At 44.3% G+C, this 14,899-nt stretch overlaps 1 protein-coding gene across 1 annotated transcript in view; it reads right to left on the reverse strand.

The window, feature by feature from the left end:
• ANO2 (anoctamin 2) overlaps positions 1-14,899 on the reverse strand; it is a 358,642-nt gene that overhangs the window by 283,854 nt on the left and 59,889 nt on the right. Inside the window, exon 4 of the mRNA XM_074403486.1 lies at positions 11,323-11,421. Coding sequence (XP_074259587.1) covers positions 11,323-11,421 — 99 coding nt within the window. The remainder of the gene's footprint in view (positions 1-11,322; positions 11,422-14,899) is intronic.

A 14,899-nucleotide genomic window follows, 5' to 3' on the forward strand; every position in this document is an offset into this window, starting at 1 on the left:
CACCAAGAATCTACAAGTTCTCTATTCTTAATAAAACTCAGGCCAGGTGCAAAGGCTCATGCCTGTAATCCCAGAACTTTGGGACCACAAGGCAGGTGCATCTCTTGTGGTCAGGAGCTTGAGACCAGCCTGGCCAACGTGGTGAAACCCCATCTCTACTAAAAATACAAAAATTAGCTGAGTGTGGTGGCACACGCCCGTAACCCCAGTTACTCGGGAGGCTGAGGTATGAGAATCGCTTGAATCTAGGAGGCAGAGGTTGCATCAAGATTGCACCACTGCAATCCAGCCTGGGCGACAGAGTGAGACTCCATCTCAAACAAATAACAACTCAGAGAGTTTCTCCTAATTTTTCTTTCTAGATTTACTGAACTATCAAAAACAGTTCTGATAAAGGAAGGAGTTGGTCAGGGTGAGGAGGAAACGTGGGGCAACTCCTGTTGCCGAATTCCACATGAGCTATGCGCAGCTGTGAGTGGACACATCTCTCATCACGCTGAGCGGCTCTGCTAGGGATCACAATGCAAACAAGCAGCTGGGCGGGGGAAGCATCAGTGGGTTAATCAACCTGGTGTTTATTGAGCAAATATTATTTGAGGAACACCATGCTAGAATTTGCAGGGAACGCGTAAGAGATATAAACTGTAGAACTGCTTTTAGGGGGGTTATGATATATTTGGAAACACAACAATAAGGCACCCAAAGAAGTTGAAGAAAAACTAACAGATAAGATAAACACCGGCTGTTAACTAAGAGTCCAGAAAAGGTCAGATCCGTTCAGGCTGAAGGAATATGAAAGAATAAGAAAGGTCTATGAGGGAAGTGAGATCTAGGCTGGGGAGCAAAGGATGAGAACTATCTGTTTATTCAGGCAGGAATGGGAAGACCATTCTAGGACCAGGGACAACTACATAAAGCATCTGAAAAGGCTCCAGCCCATGGAAGAAAGAGCGAAGTACGCTGCTTTGACAAGAGTCTGAATCAGGGAGCTCTGTTGAGGCTACACAGAGAGGTGTGGTTTGGAGAAGGGCGGTCCAACATGGGTGAACCCAGAAAACGCCCGGTGATGTTACCAGGCTCAGAGACACAGGGCAGCTTCGGAACAGGCACTGCAGGTTAAGTGTACTACCACATTTACAGCAATGCTCGAAGGGCTGACAGACATAGGACTCTATTACCCTCAGATATCTGTGAACAATCAGAATGTAGCTGACCCTACTGGCTAACTGTCCTCAGGCCCCTCAGCCAACATCAACAACAAGGGAAAAAATAAATTCACACACTGTCATTTGCTTTACATGTAGACCACAGCATTTAAAAGCTATGGCATATAATTTAGGAACCGACCTGCTTATTTTACAGATGAGAAAGCTGTAATCCAGGAATGTGGAATAACTCACTGAGCTACATAACATCATTTTAAAAATTGAACATTGAAATATGTTGCCTCTCCTAGTCCAGGATTATTTAATCTAGGAGGGAATTCCCCAGAGTATGTTCTGTGGAAAGTTGGTTCCCCAGGATGTTAAAAGGAGTTCAAGTGTTCAACAAAAAAAAAGGCATTAAAAAAATTGAGTGGCCAGGCTCCATCTCAAAAAAAAAAATTGAGCCAGCTTTTGTTTCTGTGTTTGTTTGCTATTTTATTTTTTACTATGAGGCTTCTCAAAACTTTTGACTGTTCTGATAAATTGTAATCATTAGTGTTTTTTGAACTTGTTCAACCATGAAAAAAAAATTGTAAAACCAAAGACTAGGCTGGGCATGGCACCTCACACCTGTAATCCCAGCACTTTGGGAGGCAGAGGTGGGGGGACAACTTGCATCCAGGAGTTCAAGACCAGCCTGGGCAACATGGGGGAATCCCATCTCTACCAACAATTAGCCAGGCATGGTGGTGTGTGCCTGTAGTCCCAGCTACTCAGGAGGTTGAGGTGGGAGAAACGCCTGAGCCCAGGAAATCAAGGTTGCAATAAGCCATGACTGCACCACTCACTGCACTCCAGACTGGATAACAGAGCAAGACCTTGTCTCAAAAAAAAAAAAAAAAAAAAAAAATCCGAAAGGAAAACAAAGACTATCATTGTACAGAATACACTTTAAGAAGTGCCATTCTACACCACACTATCCACTACCTCAAGTCCAGTTACAGATTTTTCAGTCAAGTGAGAGAGTAGGAGCATGGCTTTGGAGATAGACAGACATGATTTCGAGTCCCTGACTCTATCTCCTTCAAGCTGTTTGACCTTGGGTAAGTTTATTAACCTCTTTAAGTTTGTTTTCTCAACTATAAAATAAAGCCGATGCTCATACCTACCTCATATCGTTGTTGTGAAGGTAAAAACAAATCATGTACATAAGGCTCTTACGAGATGGCCTAGCATGTGGGATGCATTATTAGCTATATTTAAAACTCAATTAATTTATCTGTTTATCAACTTATACCTATGGCTATATGTCTTTTGATCTCCAGATAATTTTTGACTGGCATAATTTAAAGTGGTTTTATGAACCTTTTTCCTCAAAGTCAAATGTAAGAATCATGAAATGTGGACAAGCTTTAAGACATGCTAACATCGTTCTCTGCAGACACCTCTTACCAAGGCAGACGTTGTTACTTAAGCCAATGACTGTCTTCAAAAATAGAAGTAGAAATAGGAAAATAATTCTTGAGAGGAGTAAGCTCTTCTTGACATTAGCCACACTGGGTTTCCTTCTATCATTCATAACAAAGCGAGCGTCTACGACACACTTCTATTTCATCAAAACAGGGATGGAACAGGAAAACGTAGTCATTGACATGCCAAGGTCATGTAGGAAGATCCACGCAAGAAGACTCTTCCGTACGACTCCCAAACTCAAAGGCAGTAAATAAACAAGACCAACACCACATGTTCTCACTCATAGGCGGGTGTTGAACAATGAGAACACATGGACACGGGGAGGGGAGCACTACACACTGGGGTCTGTTGGGGGGAAATGGGGGAGGGACAGGGGGATGGGGAATTGGGGAGAGAGAGCATGGGGAGAAATGCCAGATACAGGTGAAGGGGACGGAAGGCAGCAAATCACACTGCCATGTGTGTACCTATGCAACAATCTTGCATGTTCTTCACATGTACCCCAAAACCTAAAATGCAATTAAAAAAAGAGTAAAAAACAAAAAAGAAACTACAAAGTGGATTCTTGGAATACAAAGAAAGCCAACAAGCCTACCACAGACCTAGGTTCTGAATTGTCTGCTTACTGCTTCCTGCCCAGAAGACGAGTGTATTAGTTTCATACTGCTGCCATAACAAATTATCACAACACAAATTTATTCTGTAACAGTTGTGAAGGTCACGGGTCTGAAATCAAGGTATCAGTGGGGCTGCACACACTCTGAAGCCTATAAGGGAAAATTATTTCTTGCCTCTTCCAGCTGTTGATGGCCTCAGGCTTCTTTACTTTGAACCTGCATAACCCCCAATCTCTGCCTTCTTCACATAGTCTCAAATTTCTTTCTGCCTTTCTCTTATAAGGATAGCTGTCATTGGATTTAAGGTCTATTCTAAATCCAGGATGATCTCATCCTGAGATCCTTAAATAATTATATCTGCAAAGATCTATTTTCCAGATAAGATTATATTCACAGGTCCCAGGGACAGTACTTGGACACATCTTTTTGAATGCCACTATTCATTCCATTATAAATGGACTTTGAAAGTACAAGCCTTGTGATGGTTCATTTTATGTGTCAATTTGACTGGGCCATTGGGTGCCCAGATATTTGGTCAAACATTCTGGGTGTATCTATGAGGGTGTTTTGGGATGAGATGAGCATTTGAGTCAGTAGACTGCACAGAGCAGATTACCCTCCCTACCGTGTGGGCCTCATCCAATCACTTGAAGGCCTGAATAGAGCAAAAAGGCTGACCCTCCCACAGGTAAGGGGAGACTCTTCCTGCCTGACTGCATGAGCTGGGACATCAGTCTTTTCCTGCCTTCAAACTTGAACTGTCTTGAGGCTGCTGGAGCTTATTCATTGGCTCTCCCAGTTCTCCAGTCTTTGGACATAGACTGGAACTATACCATGAGCTCTCCTGGGTCTCCATCTCATGGACTGCAGATCTTGGGACTTCCCAGCCCCCATAATTGTATGAACTAATTCCTCATAACACCTCTCTCTCTCTCTCTCTCTCTCTCTCTCTCTCTCTCTCTCTCTCTGTGTGTGTGTGTGTGTGTGTGTGTGTGTGTATCCTGTTGGTTCTGTTTCTATGGAGAACCCTAACTAATACAATACTACAAGCCTTAAATCTGGATAACTGAGAAACAAGGGATGCTACAGTCCTGGCTGAGTAGAATCCCTGAGGCCAGGCAGGCACCATGAGCCAGGAAGACGTTCTCCTCTGCAGCTTTTGCAAAAGCCAGGGCTACCAAATCAGAATCTCTAGACACAATCACAAGGACATGAGACCAGTTTCCAATCATTTCCAAAGCTAAATGGAATTACCTTTTCCTCCTAAGGGGTGACTCAAACTAACTAAAATGCCAAGTTTCTTTGCTTTTTAACTGGAATTCTATCAGCTCAGTGTGGAAACACCAATGTTTTTCACCCTGAGACATAAGGCTTAATCGCAATTATATATGTTATCTGTTCAAGAAAAGAAGTTAAATTTATCTTTAATAAATGCAGTTTAGTAAACATAAACATTTCAAAACATGGTTCAATGGAAAAGAAAAGTGTCAGTGGCATTTCTGCTTGAACCCTTATCTTTGAACCCAGTTAGATCCTCAGAAATTTGCAGACATTACTCTGTATTCAACCCTCCCTCAACTACAATTTAACATTATTACATCCTCAGTTATATCCAGACTCAGTTGTATCCAGACTCAGTGTAAGCAATGGCCACAGGAAGAGCATTCCAGAAGTTTGTGGGAACTTATTACTGAAATCATAGTCCCTTCTATTGTTCGTGTCCTTTACAACAGGAAAAATTTGCCTCCTTTGGCAAAATAGATGCTGATTCCTATCAACCATGTGAGCCACAGTCCCTTCTGCCTTGGCTACCAGGAAGTCCAGCATGCAACTCTGTCTCATTTGCACCCATCACCCTTATTTTTAGTTTCTACTATCATTATTTCCCTTGCACTTTCTTACTTCCCTGCCGCCCCTCCCCGTCACCCAGTTACATGATTCTTTTTATCTGTCCTTTTAAAAAAATGATCCACTGTATTCCCTCCTTTGGTTGTAATCCATCTTAATCCATTTTAGGAAACAAACTAAGATATGAATCAAGAAACCCCAGGTTAATGAGGGCAGACCCAACAGTAGGACTCCAGGTGGACCACTTGTCATGTCTGCTGCCTCTCCCTTAAAATGGGTGCCTTCAGGCTCTGCCTCCTGCACCACAGGACCTCAGCATTCTCCTGACTTTCCCAGCAACTGCACTGCAGACCTCGCACATGGAGCCACCGTGTTTACAGATGCCCCAAGGACCTGTGCTCTAGGAAACGGAAATCCCCAGCACATAGTCCAAAGGCCATCTGTTCCTGCATCTCTGCAGATTTCTGGCTGCTCTGGCAGAGTTCAGGGACTGGGCTTGCTTCCCCTAACTCTGCAGAGAAGGGAGAAGAAAGTTAAAGAGCAGAAACAGCCCCACTCTTGTACCAACGATGCTACCTGCACACCTTGCTATGAAAAACAATATCAACAGCAGTAATAATGGCAGTTCTCACGTGTTGTGTGTGCGTCTCTGCCAGGAATTCAGAGGACATCATTACCACTTCCCTCCACGGCATATATTACTCCTGTTTTGGAGAAGCATAGAGCTCTAAGCCTGCATTCCTAAAAAGGTATGACCTGCTAGAAGTTTACAGCATCTACTTGCATGCAAAGGACACAAAAGCTGAAGTTCTGGCATGCTCCGAGGGACAGCAACAGAGAGCCCTGCAATATCAGTCTCTCTATTAATAATTGCTATGAAAGTTCTGACAGATCGGACAAAAGAGATTTTTGCCCATCCCAGTCATGTCACTTATGGCAAATTTAGTGGACTCTGGATTAATGGATTAATATGATTTCCTTGACAAGAAAGTCATCCCTAAGAGCCTGCCCCGACCTTGTCTCTGCTAGAGACTCGAAGAATAACAGAATGTAAGGCATGAGAAACGGAATGTTCATTCATATATACAAAAAAGCAAATGAGAAATCAACAGAGATGCTGACCACAATCTCTGGAAGAGCCATCTTGGTATTGAGCAGACGTGAGAAAGCACCTGCTCCCATACCCCTATTTCAAACCTTCTCAGGCTGCTCGGGGCCAAAGGTCAGGCCTTCCCACACCCTCCTGTGCATGGATCCTGAGTGTCCCTCACAAAATGCTGGCTCTTCTGTTGTTGTTTTTGGAAAACAAATGTTTCCTTCCAAGTTTCTCCCTCCCAGTTAATATCTGTGCTCAGGACTTGGAGTCCCTGGACACATTACAATGGATTTGTCCAGGTTTGAGATCTTGATTTCGTGATTTCCTCCCAATCTTCCTGGTCTCACCGGACCCCACTGAGATATGCTCCAAGCCTCCACTGCCTGGAGGATGATTAACTGATCCCACGTCACGCCTCATTCTTCCTCCACGCTCCCCTGACCGCCAGGATGTGGCTCTCAGCAAATGTGGGGTTTATTTCTCATTTTGGTCACTTCCCAAACCCATTTTAAAAACAGAGCATGCCGGCCCGGCGCGGTGGCTCAAGCTTGTAATCCCAGCACTTTGGGAGGCCGAGGCGGGTGGATCACGAGGTCGAGAGATCGAGACCATCCTGGTCAACATGGTGAAACCCCGTCTCTACTAAAAATACAAAAAATTAGCTGGGCATGGTGGCACGTCCCTGTAATCCCAGCTACTCAGGAGGCTGAGGCAGGAGAATTGCCTGAACCCCGGAGGTGGAGGTTGCAGTGAGCCGAGATCGTGCCATTGCACTCCAGCCTGGGTAACAAGAGTGAAACTCCGTCTCAAAAAAAAAAAAAAACAGAGCATGCCACCAGCCCCATCACTAGTCGTTCACAGTCCATGAGTCTTGTCCTTCACTGTCCACACTCCTCCGTCAACTCAGGAACCGGGTATAACACAGATTCCCAACCCTGGGATCAGAGCCTCAGATTAATTTTTACAAACATAGCATCCTGCCCAGCATGCCAAGTTTTATCCCCCCTCACCTGTGTATGGTACTCTCTGTGAGCTCCACTACAAGCCATTGTATTCTATGATACAAAGAAGATCTGGGGCCAGGTGCGGTGGCTCACACCTGTAATCACAGCACTTTGGAAGGCCAAGGTGGGAGGATCACTTAAGGTCAGGAGTTCAAGACCATCCTGGCCAACATGATGAAACCTTGTCTCTACGAAAAATACAAAAAATAGCCGGGCATGGTGGTGCGCACCAGTAGTCCCAGCTACTTGGAAGGCTGAGGCAGGAGAATCGCTTCAGCCCAGGAGGCAGAGGTTGCAGTGAGCTGAGATTACACCACTGCACTGCAGCCTGGGCGACAGATGGAGACTCAAGGAAGGAAGGAAGGAAGGGTGGGAGGGAGGGAGGGAGGGAGGGAGGGAGGAAGGAAGGGAGGGAGGGAGGGAGGGAAAAAGAAGATATGGGGCCATGTGGCAAAAGGAAGCCAAAACAGTCCACCTGTGTTGAGTCTGGGACCAAGAAACTTTGGGAAAAAAGTTCTTTCTGTTTTGTCTGTAGCCTTGGAGGGGCAACCACATGGCTTTGCCTCTCCCCACTCCCTAACCCACCACACTGACCAATAGAATTAGTGCTGAACGAATGAGTTACTACTTGACACAGTATCCCATCAACGCATTGATGTCCAGGCACCTGCACTCCTCTGTTAGCACCCTGAGGGCACGGGTCGTCTCTGTTTCCTCAGCACCTCTCCAGGGACTTTCTTACAGAGGGAGCACTATCAGTGCTGCCTGCCTCTTTGGTCTGAAAGGAAGTTGACTGGGGGACTAAGAATTGAGAATACACATTAAAATATTTCAGAAAGCAGACACAACAAACTCCTGCATTTACACAGCACTGGTTAAGAATCAGATCCTTATAATAACCGCCTAAGAAAAATAGGGCAGGTATCAACATGCCCATATCACAGATGAAGCAACTGGACCTCTGAGAGATGAGATGATATCCCCAAATCACACATCAAACCATCGTGGAACACAGGCTAGAAAGTCTCTTCTTCCAAGGACTCAACTAGCAGCATGTCTACCAAAATGGAAAGGGGGAGAGAAAACCAGAGATGGCTGCTTAAAAATATGTTCTCACCCTGGCCAACTCATCTACAAATTCAAGTGCAGGTACTTCCTAAACTACATATTTAAGTCCCCAACAGCTAATATATAGGGGCACTGAAACGCTGAAGGCCAATGTTATTTGTGCAAAACGATGCTCTAAAAAGCATAAGCCTATGAAAGGACAAAGGAGAGACCAGAGGGACCAAAGGCAAGCACTACTGGAGGAGCCAAGTCTGGAACTGAGGAGGAGAAGGGGGCAGAAAGACAAGAGATGTGGAGGTATCTGGCCAGGTGCAGTAGCTCACACCCGTAATCCCAACACTTTGGGAGGCCAAGGTGGGTGGATCACAAGGTCAGAAATTCGAGACCAGCCTGGCCAACACAGAGAAACCCCATCTCTACTAAAACTACGAAAATTAGCCAGGTATGGTGATGCACACCTGTAATCCCAGCTACTGGGGAGGCTGAGGCAGGAGCATTGTTTGAACCTGGGAGGCGGAGATTGCAGTGAGCCAAGATGGCAGCACTGCACTCCAACCTGGGTGGCAGAGCAAGACTCCATCTCAAAAAAAAAAAAAAAGAAGAAGAAAGATGTGGAGGTGTCATAGGGTGTACAAAGAACAGAGAGGGAGGCTGGGAGGAGGTATCAGAAGAGGAAGGTGGAAGGAAGAGAGAAGAAAAGGAAAAGCAAGAGAGTGGAAAGATGGGAAGGAATGCAACGAAGGAAAATAAGCAAGGGCTGGTTGAAAAAGGACATGCTTTTGCTATGTCTCTAGGTTTTCTCCTGAAAGGATCACCCTGGGGAATAGAAATTACAACATGGGCATTAGAGTTTTGCTCACCTCCTTTCCAAGGATCAGCAGCAGAGATTAAAACATAGGAAACAAGACACAAGTAAAATGATATTAAGAGAACATTACACATTCAGATAAACCAAAGAAAGGAGAACAATATATTGGAGTTAGACAGAAGACAGAAAAAAGAGGAATGATAGGGTTGGCCAAAACGGGACCCCACCAGCAGGAAGCAGAAGCTTCCACCCAAAATTGAAACTAGTATCATGCTGCCAAGGAAATCCAGAGAACATTAGTTAAGGAGGATCAGAGATCCAAAACAAAGATGGCACCCACATTTGAGGGCAGCAGCATTAGAAGTGAGAGGACTGAAACTAGGAGACAAAAAACACAGCAGTGCAATTGAAGGAGAAAGACATAGTGTGGTCCTTGTGAAACTAAGACACTTCAGGTATGTGCCACCCCCCCAAAAAATCACCTTTTCTTGGGAAAACGTTCGTAGCTAATATTCATGTTTGTGTTTGTTCGTTGTTTAAACGGCATTAGTCCACCTGCCGTGGACTTATTATCCATTGTAATAAATCTCTAAGAACAGAACCCATAGACTTTATTCTTCTGAAGTAGGGGACTCATGATGGTTTCAGACACATGCTGGTATTTGATGAGTGGTTTTTGATGGAGGTAGCAGATCTGTTGGTGGTGAAGATGGTGTTAGCCAACAATGTAAATCAGATGGCACTGAGAGTGGGCGTGGTGATGTGGGGGCAGGTGATCATAGTGATGGTACAGAAGGCAACAAATACGGAATTCTGTTCATGGTGGGGAGCATGAAAATTATGGTGATGATAGTTACAATGAGCAACATGATCTTTGTCGTGATAAGTCGCCACATATACAACTACACTATGGAGGGGTGTGGGGGGCTGTGGCGTGTGTATGAGAAAGAGAGAGAAAGAAGAGGGGGTGGAGGGAGAGGAAGAGAGAGAGAGAGACCACCCCCAGTTCACCCATGGTTAAACTAGAGTGCCATCTGCCACAGGACCCTCCCAAGAGACATCACAGATGGTCAAAATCAATAGCCACTCCTTTCCCCTAAAATACCTAAAGAATGGAGTATCTGTGAGCACACGCCTCTTCTGCTAGATTTTGTTACACAAGGAGCATGTCACCTGGAAATTCCCTGGGTAGATTTTTTTTTTTTTTTTTTTTTTTTTGGGTAGAGGCAGGGTTTTGCTCTGTTGCCCAGGCTGGTCTCAAACTTCTGACCTCAGATCCTCCACTTCTCCCATATCTAACCAGAGGCCAGGCACAGTGGCTCACACCTATAACTCTAAAGTGCTGGAATTTTTGATGGAGGTGGCAGATCTGTTGGTAGTGAAGATGGTGTTAACCAACAATGTAAATCAGAATAGTGTTGCTGACTATAACAATGGCACTGCGAGTGGACATGGTGATGAGGGGGCAGGTGCTGGAATTCCAAAGTGCTGGAATTACAGGTGTGAGCCACTGTCCCTGGCCTCTGGATAGATTTTGTTTACTTATAGACTATCCTGGATTAATTTAAAAAAAAAAAAAAAAACTACCTCAAACCTCATCACTGAATCAAACTGTGTGGCTGTCAACCCAGATGTGCATCAGAACCTCCTGGGGAATTTTTTGCCTAACACTGATGAGAACCTCATTCTGTACCAACCAAGTAGCTCAAATTCCCAGAGATGGGACACTGGCATGAAAATGCTGACAACACCTACCAGGTGATCTTAATCAATTCACCTGATTAAGAACCTTCTGAGTTACAGAAGAGACAGGTGAAGCTCACCACCACACAATATTTAGTGGCAGAATCCTAATCAGAATAGGTATCCTCACAGCAAATTTGGTGCTGTTTCCCTGCATGCTATGACGCCGTCCGCATGGCTTGCAGCCTGCTCTCTCATTATTCTGTTTACTAAAGCGCCTGGCCATACTAGGACCCTGAGAAGAGAGAGAAAGGAGGTGAAACAGAAAAATGAAGAACACGGACAGGGACAGTGTATTGCTTCCCATGGAGCAAACCCAGGCAGTGATCTGAGGTGGGAGGATCTCTCCACACCAACTGTTCCCTGTTCCCCCCCCCCGCCCCCCCGCATCACGGGCCCCTGGGGAGGCAAGCGTGATTTCAATTCCACAAAACCCACATCCCACCTGGCCCTATTCCCAAACTATCTGCATCCATCCGGCCCTCGGGAGGCCCAGAACCCAGGAGAAACATGCTCATACTTTCTTGGTAGGAACTTTGATCTTCAAGAATTCTGCCTCTCTGGCCAGCACCTGCCACGGGGCGTGTATCCGGACAAAGATCGATCCCTGGCTTTTATTCTGCAAGGTACAAAGAAAGAACAAACGGAAACACTTGTAAGGACATAGCTTAAATTCCTGGTTCTCCAACTCTTCCACACAAGAAGCCCGACCCATTGTTTCTTCAGTTTCTGGTTTTTGTTCTCTTTAAAATTCACCAGGGACCAGTCCCTTCCTACCCGTACCCAGTTCACCAGTCTATTTCAAAGATGCTGTCATCGAAAACAGTAGGACGATGTTCCCAAAGTGTGGCCCCTGGAAGTTTGGTAGCTTCAGAGGAATAAAAGACAAGTTAAAACAATTTTGCTCACAGATTTGAAATGTAAGCAATTATGATTTTCACAGAAATCTCATTACACTCTTAATAACAAGTGTTTGGTTTTCCTCTGCCCGCATTCAGTGAATAGCCTGCAACTTGTCTCCATTCACACATTTTTATCCTTCATTGTTCCAGTTTGTATTTTTATTCTACTATCCTGCTGTTGTTATAGCCCCAAACCACAAAAAGTGATCCACAGAAGCCTAGAAATAATACTATAAACCATAATGGCAATGGTACAATGCAAAATAATATTATAAACATAAATCATAAACAGGGCTCCTGTATAAATACAGAACATGAACCTATGTCCCAGGATAAGTGATCGTGTTGTGTGTTGATTTCTCTCAAAAGTGAAAACTAAGGAAAGCAAATGCAGTGATGAGTATTTGAAAGTCAGGTTTGATTGACCCAGCAATTTGTCTGGCCCTTGTCACCATATCTGTTACAAGTAAGTGTCAGCTTAGGAGAGAAAGGCAGCCTTAGCTTCAAGCAAACACTCTTTTTTTTTTTCCAGAAAATCAAGCACAAACAGGGGAAAAATACTTTCTGATATAAATTTAATTCATTTTGTCACTAAAGAACTAAAGAGGACCGAAACCAAGTAGGAAAAACTGTGATAGCACAATCCTTCATTAAGTACATCCTCTGACCTTGGTTTGGTGTTGAAGATTACACAGAAAGTCTTCGACTCACAGGCGCTGACTGTCTGCGTTTTCAGTGTGCCTGGCAGAGAGATGGATGGCAAACAGAAGGCTACTTCCCCTCACTGAAGGGCATCGTCTATGGAGGTGCTCACATGTGTTTTTGAAACGATGAACGAAATAAAAAGATACTTTATGGCACTCATTAATGCAAGTGAAAACTATTTCTATTATTTTTCAATGGCAGCTCCAAAATACGTGCAGTAATTCAAACGTTCGGAACCAAACCTCACTTTGAGGAAGAAAGCTCGTGACTTACAAGGCACAAAAACGAAGAATAAACCAAGATTTCACAAGGAGATTGGATGATGCTGTGAAAGGCTTGGATAGTCTCGAGTTTGAAAATACTGGAAAATAACACTCACCCCAATGCTTATTTACTGAGTGTGTTTTATGTGCCAGCTCTGAGTTAGGTGGTCACATGCATCAGCTCACACAATATTCACAACTATGCTGTTTAAGGCCAGTACTACCACTACCTCTATTCCACAGCTGAGGAAACCCAGGCAGGGAAAATGGAAATGACTTGCCCAAACATAGACAGATAGTGCAATAAAAATAGCTTTCAGACATGACACAGTCACCCAGCATAATTAGGAAACACGCCCAGGGACTGTAATGCAACACAAAGACATGCTTTTAGGCTAAAATCAACTCAAAGGGTTGATAAGGCACCTATGTGGCAGCCCTAAGATGAAACCTTCCCAATCCCAAGTGTGGCAACATTCTGACAGAGTACCGGAAGTGGCCTTCAGCAAGAAATTGCCCCGATTTTCATGACCATCTTTGGTTATGCAGAACTACTAGACAGAATCATCAATCATTTGCTGCTACTTCTAACTGTAATTTAAGCTTTTCCAATTTAGTGAAAATAAAGGGTAAGAAAAGAAACCATCTGTGAAGCTGACCTGGAAGCCCTCCATCACAGCCCCAGAAATCATGTTTTTGATGAAAGATGGCAAACAGTATCATCCCTCTCACTGAGATGAGTTCATGACTACTATGAATGTTAACATATTACCCTTTTTCTTTATTTTCAAATTGCGATGAATGCTTTTCTAACTTTCTTTAGAGTTGGTCGCTCAAGTGTGTAACAACTGTCCACTAACTGGGTACAGATGTTCAAAGTTTGAGGAAGGGTTGGGAGGGCCAAGGGTCAAATTCTAAGACCTTGGTGGCAGACTGCTAGGTGTCCCCTGACAGCCGTTCTCATGTCCTTCTTGTTTTTTTCTTTTGTTTGTTTTTGAGATGGAGCCTCACTCTGTCACCCAGGCTAGAGTGCCGTGGGGCAATCTCAGCTCACTGCAAACTTCGCCTCCCAAGTTCTAGCAATTCTCCTGTCTCAGCCTCCCAAGTGGCTGCGATTATAAGCATGCACCACCACACCTGGCAAATTCTGTATCCCTAGCAAAGATGGGGTTTCATCCTGTTGATCAGGCTGGTCTTAAACTACTGACCTCGTGATCAGCCTGCCTCAGCCTCCCAAAGTGCTGGAATTACAAGCGTAAGCCAACGCACCCATCATGTCCTTCATTTTTAACAAAGCACATGGCCGTCCAGCATTAAGACCACATCTCCCTTGCAACGAGGTGTTTCCATAACAATATTTCTGGCCAATGTCTCGGAGGTGGAAGTATCTGATAACCTTCTTCAAAAACAGCGAGTAGGTGCTTTTTGCTCCTTCATTGTCTTCCGTCCCCTTAACCTGCTGCCTGGAAGATGGACTCACACATTTTAGACCTTGAGGTTAAAGTCCAGGCCAGACAACAAACATATAAAAAAAAAGCTCATCATCACTCGTCATTAGAGAAATGCAAATTAAAACCACATTGAGATACCATCTCATGCCCATTAGAAAGGTGATCATTAAAACATCTGGAGACAACAGACGCTGGAGAGGATATGGAGAAATAGGAACATTTTTACACTGTTGGTGGGAGTGAAAATTAGTTCAACCATTGTGGAAGACAGTGTGGCAATTCCTCAAGGAATCTTCTCATAAAAATGAAAACATACCCTCCAATGTGAAATATTAGCTGGTGTGGCTGGCTAGGTCTCCAAAGAAAAAAACAAAGCCTTGAAAGCTCCAGAGCACAACCATCACCGAATGCATCACCCAGGAATCTGAACTTGAAGGTTAACATGTATCGACTTTCAAAAAATTTTCCTCGTCCCCTAAGCCAGTCTGACAGCCCTTCTGCTATGTGTGTGGATGTGAGTTCTTTCAAGCATAGTAGAAGAGTGGAAGAGCTTGGATGGAGCTTCCAAGTCAGACAGAATAAGATCTGGTCCCTAGTTATTGTGAATAGTCCTGCAATAAAATAGGGATGCAGGTATCCCCTTGACATACTGATTTCTTTTCCTTTGGATGCATACCCAGGAATGGGATTGCTAAGTCATATGCTAGTTCTGTTTTTCGTTTTTGAGGCACCTCCATTCTGCTTTCCATAATGGCTATGCTAATTTACATTCCCAC

The sequence above is a fragment of the Saimiri boliviensis genome, chromosome 7 (assembly GCF_048565385.1).
Source record: "Saimiri boliviensis isolate mSaiBol1 chromosome 7, mSaiBol1.pri, whole genome shotgun sequence".
Taxonomy (NCBI): Eukaryota; Metazoa; Chordata; class Mammalia; order Primates; family Cebidae; genus Saimiri; species Saimiri boliviensis.